The sequence below is a fragment of the Lepidochelys kempii genome, chromosome 10, assembly GCF_965140285.1.
Source record: "Lepidochelys kempii isolate rLepKem1 chromosome 10, rLepKem1.hap1, whole genome shotgun sequence".
Classification (NCBI taxonomy): Eukaryota; Metazoa; Chordata; order Testudines; family Cheloniidae; genus Lepidochelys; species Lepidochelys kempii.
The window spans coordinates 19,851,744-19,861,600 of NC_136389.1; the positions used below are offsets into that span (position 1 = coordinate 19,851,744).

A 9,857-nucleotide genomic window follows, 5' to 3' on the forward strand; every position below is an offset into this window, starting at 1 on the left:
TGCAAATACTGGAAGGGAATTTTTTATTATTTTAAACAAGATGCTTCCATTGACTTTTGAAAAAAAGCTTGGAAATATTTCTATTCCTTTCCAGATATTAAGCTAGTTTTTATAGACTTCCTTATTTTTTTAGTCTCAGTAACCCTGTCACTATTATTTATAGACTATAGGACCTTACACGAGTCTCAAATACATGCAACATCCATCTTGTTCATTTGAATTTAAGCTTAAATGGTCACTGTAGTTTAACAGCCAAATGGTTTTCTTCAGTGTCTATTTTCCATGTTCATGTGACTAGTTGCAGATTATCTTGAACTGTTTTAATCTTTTAAGAGCTGGAAGACAGACAGGCAGTAACATCTAATTCTTGGTAAATTGGCACTAAGGTAGCGTCAGGGCGAGCTGACAAAGCTCCTCCAACGTGGCCTGGCAAAATTTCATGTTCCCTTTTCCAGAGAGGCCTGGTGTCATCAGGATTTATTTTATTTTATTTTGTCTTGCAAAACAAATTTGTAGACACTCTCTTAATAGCTTATCCCGGGAGGTCCCCTGTGCAAACACTGGGCCTGATCCTACAAAGTGCCAAGTACTTTGTAAGAACAGGGTCAAAGTCTGTATTTCATTTCTAGCCAGTCCTCTTTCCTTTTGTAGATAACGGGCATTTTGAACTGGATGGTGCGCTCCTGGACAGAAATAGAAAACAACATTGTTTCCGTGGAGAGAGTGAGAGAGTATTCAAAAACTCCAAAAGAGGTAACTAACCAACCATTGTTCTCACCCTTTGAACTGGAATTTGTCACAAACCAGATCAGCAATTTTTCTATTTGAAGGATCAACACCTCCCCATTTTAATTCCCAGAGACTTGGTTAGGTTACTTTAAAATAACTAGGTGTTCTTTATAACCTCTGCTTAATTTATTTCCTTAAACCAGTGAAGCTGTAGCTGGCATTTTAAAAAAAGTATAATTTGTTAACAGTTATCACATCCGTGGAATACACTGTAAGGTTTTCTCCATGCTTAGAATAGGGGCTAATTGTGGCATCTCAGATCTGATGTTTTAAGTGTTGACAGTTGCTGGCCTTTTAATGACTGAGAATCTCAATCATTAAAAATGAACAGGTACTATCTCTTCATGTTTATCATATCACCACAGATTGAACTGAGAGTGTCAGAGCAGATTTTCACAAAGGGACATTTGTGAGGATCTATTAATCTGAATATAGTTAGAACGGTCTGTATGGTTTCCTGATAATGTAATCTGCAAAAAGAAAAGGAGTACTTGTGGCACTTTAGAGACTAACCAATTTATTTGAAGCTTATGCTCAAATAAATTGGTTAGTCTCTAAGGTGCCACAAGTACTCCTTTTCTTTTTGCGAATACAGACTAACACGGCTGTTACTCTGAAACCTGTAATTAATCTGATGTATATACAAATGCTGATACCCAAACTTCAGTTAATAAAGTAATCTGGATTTTTGCATAAAGAAACTAATTTTAATTTCAACAATTCCTGTATGAAGAATAAATGCTGCCTCTAAAGAAGCTTGTAAAGAGAGATCCAGAAAGAATGTTGACACGCATGCTTTGAGAAGTTTTCCATTTTGATTATAGCCATATTACTTGAAGTCTTAAAACAGCTTACGAAGGTGCTGTTTGTTTCTCTTTTACACAGGCTCCCTGGACTCTGGGCAGTAATTCTGCAAGTCAGGCTTGGCCAACTGCAGCAGCAATTGAATTTAGAAACTATAGTGTGCAGTACAGGCCAAATTTAGAGTTCGCACTGAAAAACATCAATCTAAAAATAAATGGGCAAGAGAAGGTAAGCAAGGCCATTTATTTCTTTGGGGCTGCAAGTGTGAATAGTGCTTTACAATAGGCAGCTGCTACAAAACTGAAAACAACCCCTGTCTCAAAGAGTTTAGGGCTTGAACACACAGGATGTTTGGCCTTCATAGTCTCCTAGCGCACTGAGGAACCCCTTCTTAATATATGGCTTAGTTTTCAGTTTTGATGCTGTGTGTTAGGAATTCTGGTGAGTCAGATCCTGTTATTTTATACGAAGTTGGCAGAGCAGCTCTAAAGGAATTTGATGTTTATTTTAATCTAGTATAACATCAAAGCTCCTTTATATTTGGCAGCTATTCGTTTTTTTCTCCATCTAAGGCTTTTAATGATTTCCCTCTCCAATAAAAAACAATTGGAAAGTTCCCTATGGGTTGTTACCCAACTGTAAGAATGTTAGGTGAATATTTTGACAATGTGAGGCCAAAGGTTCTTGGAGAAACAGTCAGATCCCTTCAACTCACATGTGTCCTGGTCCTAATGACTGTGTTGAATTTATGCTGGAATCCACATGGCTGATCATGTGTACCCCCAAACTGTAACCAAAAGTGATGCCAATTCATGCCAGTCCTCAACAGCTATTCCATGAGGCTGCATTGAAAAGGAATTAAATCCCCTGGCCTGGAACAGGAAAGACTGGCAGATATTGCACCCAGGATCTACATAGGATAGGCTGTTAGACACAGATCCACTTGTCTTCTCCACCATTAAGCAAAGGAATAGTGCCTTTACTTTGTAATCTGATGAAAGATATTGGATGGCTCTCAAAGAGGCCCAAGGAGAGCAGCAGATGAAGGGAGAATAGCTTGTAGTTGAAAAATGCAAAGGAAAGTTATAAGTCCATGTGTCAGCACCACCACTGTATCCAGGGCATGGAACTGAAGGAATAAGTGCTTAATGAGGTGTTTTTCTCTGACTGATATGGTCAAAGGCTGGACAAATTTAACCAGCAGTTTGTTACCTGGCAATTCCATGGTCCTAAAATTTAACTATGGCTATGAGCCAAATGGTGTAAAACATACATCCTAAACCTTGGCCATTATCTTTGAAAACTCATGGTGATCAGGGGAGGTCCCATATGACTGGAAAAAGGCTAATGTAGTGCCCATCTTTAAAAAAAGGGAAGGAGGATCATCCTGGGAACTGCAGGCCAGTCAGCCGCACCACAGTCCCTGGAAAAATCATGGAGCAGGTCCTCAAGGAATCAATTCTGAAGCACTTAGAGGAGAGGAAAGTGATCAGGAACAGTCAGCATGGATTCACCAAGGGCAAGTCATGCCTGACTAATCTAATTGCCTTCTATGTTGAGATAACTGGCTCTGTGGATGAGGGGAAAGCAGTGGACGTGTTGTTCCTTGACTTTAGCAAAGCTTTTGACATGGTCTCCCACAGTATTCTTGCCAGCAAGTTAAAGAAGTATGGGCTGGATGAATGGACTATAAGGTGGATAGAAAGCTGGCTAGATTGTCGGGCTCAACGGGTAGTGATCAATGGCTCCATGTTGAGTTGGCAGCCAGTATCAAATGGAGTGCCCCAAGGGTCGGTCCTCGGACCGGTTTTGTTCAATATCTTCATTAATGATCTGGAGGATAATGTGGATTGCACCCTCAACAAGTTTGCAGATGACACTAAACTGGGAGGAGAGGTAGTTATGCTGGAGGGTAGGGATAGGATACAGAGGGACAAATTAGACAAATTAGAGGATTGGGCCAAAAGAAATCTGATGAAGTTCAAAAAGGACAAGCGCAGAGTCCTGCACTTAGGACGAAAGAATCCCATGCACCACTACAGACTAGGGACCGAATGGCTAGGCAGCAGTTCTGCAGAAAAGGACCTAGGGGTTACAGTGGACAAGAAGCTGGATGAGAGTCAACAGTGTGCTGTTGTTGCCAAGAAGGCCAATGGCATTTTGGGATGTATAAGTAGGGGCATTGCCAGCAGATCGAGGGACGTGATGGTTCCCCTCTATTTGACATTGGTGAGGCCTCATCTGGGAGTACTGTGTCCAGTTTTGGGCTCCACACTACAAAAAGGATGTGGAAAAAAATTGGAAAACGTCCAGCGGAGGGCAACAAAAATGATTATGGGACTGGAACACATGACTTATGAGGAGAGGCTGAGGGAACTGGGATTGTTTAGTCTGCGGAAGAGAAGAATGAGGGGGGATTTGATAGCTGCTTTCAACTACCTAAAGGTGGTTCCAAAGAGGATGGATCTAGACTGTTCTCAGTGGTAGCAGATGACAGAACAAGGAGTAATGGTCTCAAGTTGCAGTGGGGGAGGTTTAGGTTGGATATTAGGAAAAACTTTTTCACTAGGAGGGTGGTGAAACACTGGAATGCGTTACCTAGGGAGGTGGTGGAATCTCCTTCCTTAGGAATTTTTAAGGTCAGGCTTGACAAAGCCCTGGCTAGGATGATTTAGTTGGGGATTGGTCCTGCTTTGAGCAGGGGGGGTTGGACTAGATGACCTCCTGAGGTCCCTTCTAACCCTGATATTCTCTGATTCTAACCTTCATTGTATTTTTTTAGATTGGCATAGCTGGAAGAACAGGAGCTGGGAAATCAACTCTTGCCATGGGTCTTTTGAGATTAATAGAAGCTGCAGAAGGCAAGATCTTAATTGATGGAGTGAATATTGCCCAAATAGGCCTCCAGGATCTTAGAGCCAAAATAACTATTATCCCCCAGGTATGAAGTTAATTTCTAAAGGCATTTATCAATTCTGTAGGGTATTTCCATTTATGTCCATGACACGCAGGAAGGCTTAAACAGGTCACAGAGAGGTAAATTCATTGCTTTTAAAAGGTAAAAGTAACCACTGTAACCACACTGAGATCTTCCACATAACACTGGCTGTAGCATTTTGCCCTGGGATTCCTGCAGTGGAAGGAAGTTAAGGAGCTATGTTGTTTTGTAACAATCATTTCAAGAATCTTTTATGCTGTCTCTCTACTCAGGATCCAGTTTTGTTTGCTGGTTCTCTACGAATGAACCTCGATCCTTTTAACCAGCACTCGGATGAAGCCATTTGGACAGTTTTGGAACTGATTCAGCTCAAGAACTTCGTTTTGGAGCTGCCTGATCAATTGAACCATGAGTGCTCTGAGCGAGGGGAAAACCTGAGGTACCATAAATGCAAAAAGAGAAAGGCAGTGCACATTGTGTCGGAGGGTGCACAATTTGTAAAAGGTCCTAAATTAAGTTAAACCACTTAAACAGAAAAATCTAATTTAGTAAAAGCAATAGTCAGCACAGAGCCATCTTGCTATAGCAGTATAATCCTTAGCACTGTGGAACTGCTTAGATTGTAAACTCTCTTGGGGGTGGAGGGCAGTCTGTTCCGTGTTTGTACAACACCTAGCACCGTGGGCTCCTGGCCCAGGACGGGGGCTCCTGGATGCTACTGCAATACAAATAATCCCCTCGTTTCTTTGGCTCGCTTCATGCTGCTCTCTGCAGTGCTACCAGCACCACGTGTTGCACATGGGGCCCCTCGGTCTTCGCCCCAGAACCAGACCAGGTGCACTCCGGACATTCCCAGCGCCTGCCTCACTGGAGAAAGGCAGCCAGCAGCTGCTATGCTGTTTTCAGACTCATCATTGCTTTGCACAGGGGGTTGCACTAGATGACCTCCTGAAGTCTCTTCCAACCCTAATCTTCTATGATTAAACCCGAGGAAAAGCAACAGCCTGTTAGTTCACCACCTGCCCTTCTTGCTTTCAGTGTTGGTCAGAAGCAGCTCATTTGTCTGGCCAGGGCACTCCTGCGGAAAGCCCAAATCCTGGTGCTAGATGAGGCCACTGCAGCGGTGGATCTGGAAATTGATCTTCAGATTCAATCGACCATAAGGACTCAGTTCAAAGAGTGGACTGTGTTAACAATAGCTCACCGTATAAACACCATTCTAGATTACGACAGGTAACCTTTCACTGGCATAGTTGTTCACGTTCATTTTCACAAGGCTAGAGAAAGACAGAGGCAGGCTTTATAAACTGGACAGAACCTGTAGCATTTTAGAGAGTGACATCTCCTTGGAGCCACTTAGGTCTCATTTCTGTCTATTTTTTGTTTACCTCATCCAAGGCTCTGCTTAGGATAGGCCTTCTTGCCATTAACCACGGGTTAATCAGAGGGAAAGTGAGATCCGTGTCCATTTTGTGCTCTACATAGCCCTTTTTTGCCCACTCACAGATAAATCATAACTGCTGAATGTCTCCTCACTGGAGCTCCTCTCCCCTGCTCGGTTACAACTCGGTGGTTTGGAGTTAAACCAAAGAATTAAAGTCCAGATTTACTCCATTCCTAGTCTCTCCAAGGGAGTATCCCATCATGAGTAGCTCTCTTCAGAAGCCCACTATCCTACAAATGGTTCCAAGAAATAACCCTGGGGGGTATAGGGGTGGAACTGAGGCATGCTCGAATAATGGTAGCTTAGATATTGTTTGAGTTCAGTGTGACTGTTGTGTATCCTAGTGCTTACATTGCTTTTTTAATATTCACAGGATTTGTGTCTTGGAAAACGGTCAGGTTGCTGAATTTGATTCTCCAGAGAAATTAATAGCTCAGAAGGGACTGTTCTACAGACTGGTTGAAGAATCAGGCCTTGTCTGATTGTCACCCAAGGAAGACACTATACTACCAGCATCATCTGAGATAACACATCTGTTCTTAATTCAGCTACATCGGTTTGGCTAGAAAATGCCTGATATGTAACCAAATCTTATTTGAAACTGAGCCCCAAACTACACTGGATATGTGAAGGGAAACTGCCTTGGTGTATTTGGAAAATAATACATCTATGCCGGTGTATATCACAGGCTATAGCTGAGATGGTGGCTATGGAGAAAGAGTCCTGTTTTCACATTCAGTCATTGGAGCATATTAAATTATGGTTGCAACTGAATGTTAGTTACCAAGTTTGTCGTCACTCTCTCGAGGGAGCAATGAATGCTGTATAATGTTTTATGCAGCTCCAAATTAATTGGCTTAGTTTTCAAAATGAAATACCAAAAACTCAGTTATGTCCAATTAATCAGATGAGCCCGTTAGAATTCTAGAGTAGGCATAAAAAATATGGACTCACATCTTACGCATTTATGGCAAAATAACTGAGCTTTCCAATCGGCTCTGTTTAGAATATAAATAATGGTAAAATACACATTGCAACATTTATGGGAGTGCTGTGGATATTTCTAGGAATGCCAAAAAAATCATACTAGACAGGTAATGTTCTAATGGACAATGAATAGCATTTTTATTGGTAACAAATGACGACACAAGTGTTTTCAATCCCATGCAGATTTTAATGAATATGTTAGTCATTTAAAAAATGTCCGTAAGCTGCTCACCTAACACTCTCCCATATGAAATAAAAACGAATCTTTCTCAACTGTGTAATTTTTTAATCTGTGCAGGTTTGTAGCCCAGTGACTCACAGAGGCGACCAGGCTTTTGAAAGCAGAACAGATATTCTAACTGGTTTGGCGAATGCAGCAGGACCAAATACTACTAGGTCTCAAGAGTCTAGGAAAAGAACAGTTGAAAAAGAAGGGACTTTGGAGAAGGGGTTGATCATGGTGATGAAACACCATTTTTAAAATAAATACAAGTGCCTGATTTTATGACCCTACTGATAATGTGAACAAACGCCCCCTCCCCCGCCACTACCTAGGCATAAATAAGGAACTTAAATCTGTTGCATACAAAAGTTAAACCAAGTGTATAAAGCAGTTTATGTACTACTGAAATTTTATTATGGCTTGAAGGTTGGGTGAAAAAGCAGGAAGGAAAGTTTAAGAGGACAGGGTTGTTGGGTGATGTTCATGTCCTTTTCCTAAGAAAGATGTCTCAGGCAAATACCGGAGAGAGACCTAGAGATTGAGTTATTCTTTTTTCAGTTTTGTTTTCCAGCTTCAGAACAGATTTCTGTGCTGTGCACTAACTAGAACAGCTTCAGTGACGCAGGAATTACCAAATGGAACATTTAAAAGAAATAAAAAGGTTAAGTAAAGTGTATTCCTGTGCTGAACCCCAGAACAGCCTAATTAACAGGAGCACACAAATCTGGATTCCATGCATTGCTTATTTTTGCTTAACATTTAACAAACAATGACATTTTAGACTAATTATCTTCCTTACAAGTTAATAAAACTCTTTCAGATCCTTGCAGCGTTACTATCACTATACTTTGTGAGCACAACCTCAATTTACCATTTCAGCTTGAACTATTGTACTGAATATTTATTGCTCTGGAGATATGGCTGAATTGTTACATTTCCTCTGATTACAAAGTAGCTTTTCAGGGTCATTTTCTTTAATCCCAGTGAAGAAATTAAGATGATATATTATTCTCACTTCTAGCAAGAATGAAATAGGTATAGTCTCTTCAATCAAAAATACAGCAACAAGGAGTATATTGAAACAGGAAATTCAGGGAAGTATATTCATGAATATGTAGATTCTAGTAAGAAGATAGGATTATACTTTTTGTTACAAGACTAAGGAAATTAATTTTGGTAGCTTTGTCAAACTCTTTATTTGTAAGACTGATATAGTGCATAGTTCCTGACATTGCATTTCAACTGAAATTTAGTCCCTTTTCCCCCCCACTGGCAGAGGAGTGGTGTCAAGAAATAATCTAGCCCAACAATTTGTCAAAACCATAGGTTCAAATTCTTTCATAAAATACATGCCACTCAACAAATGCTAACAATTTCTAAGCAACATTTTCCATTAAACAATAAAATATTTCTACACCTGGGGGGAAAAATTCCACTTTGTGTTTTAGGGTTTTGTAGCAAGCTAGCCATACCCAGTTAAATAGGAGGCAGGTTTGCCTACTTGCTAAAATACTGGATTAGGATTCAGGAAACCTGGTTTATATTCCTGGCTCTGCCGCGGCCTGAGCAAATCTTTCACCTCCCAGTACATCAGTTTCCTCATCTGTAAAATACTGACCTTTGTAAAGCATTTTGAGATCCACTGATATGTAAAAGGCACTAAGAACTTGCTATTATTATTACTACTAAGAAAACAGATGATATTCAAGGAAGATTTAATTTGATTTAGCAGCAGCAGCCCAGGTCCCTTCAGCCTGCACTCAGTTTATTATTCTTTTACCTGTCTCCTGAATCAGACCCCTTTCTCTTCTCTAGTGCTAGTAAAAGTGAGGCAGAGTGGTTTGGAAGAGAGGCAGCGGTCAGTTATTAGGGCCCTACCAAATTCACAGCCATGAAAAACGCATCATGGATGGTGAAATCTGGTCTCCCCCCATAAAATCTGGTCTTTTGTCTGCTTTAACCCTACACAATAACTCCTCACTTCAAGTTGTCCCGGTTAACGTTGTTTCATTATGTTGCTGATCAATTAGGGAACATGCTCGTTTAAAGTTGCGCAATGCTCCCTTATAACATTTGGCAGCCGCCTGCATTGTCCACTGCTTGCAGAAAGAGCAGCCCGGTGGAGCTAGCTGGGGGGGCTTGGAACCAGGGTGGACCAGCAGCCCCTTAAGTTCCTTGTGCAGCAGCTGCCCAGCAGGCTATCAATTGCTGGCAGTTTAGCTGTCCCGCCCCACACTGCCGTGTGCTGCTCCTGCCCTCTGCCTTGGAGCTGTTCCCGGGAGCCTCCTGCTTGCTGCATGTGGGTGTGTGTGGGTTGGGGTGGGGAGGGCCTAATGTCAGGGTGTCTCCCTCCCCCCTACTCCTGCACTCTGCTTACCCCATCTCCATAGAGCAGGGTGGACACAGGACAGGACTCAGGACAGAGGGAGATCGCTGATCTACTTAAAAAGGAAATGTACTTAAGAGTGGGGTCAGCATACTTAAAGGAGCAATGCGCATCTCTCTCTCTCTCTCTCTCTCTCACACATACAGGGTGCGTCTCTGTCTGCCATGCTGTCTCCCCTCCCTCCATTCGTGCTGCATCGTAGAGTGAGGCTACATTAACAACGATGTTTTAACCCTTGAGAGCTCAGCCAATTGCTAGTTCATCATTTAGCAGCAAGGCATTCCCT

The 9,857-nt window shown here is 41.7% G+C and overlaps 1 protein-coding gene across 1 annotated transcript in view; it reads left to right on the forward strand.

Annotated features, from left to right (window-relative positions):
• The window catches only part of ABCC6 (ATP binding cassette subfamily C member 6), a 46,976-nt gene extending 39,730 nt beyond the window's left edge, over positions 1-7,246 (forward strand). Inside the window, 6 exon segments of the mRNA XM_073362331.2 lie at positions 652-753; positions 1,675-1,821; positions 4,376-4,534; positions 4,804-4,970; positions 5,570-5,764; positions 6,349-7,246. Of these exon segments, the coding sequence (XP_073218432.2) occupies positions 652-753; positions 1,675-1,821; positions 4,376-4,534; positions 4,804-4,970; positions 5,570-5,764; positions 6,349-6,457 (879 nt within the window). The 3' untranslated portion in view covers positions 6,458-7,246.
• Positions 7,247-9,857: the final 2,611 nt, after the last annotated feature.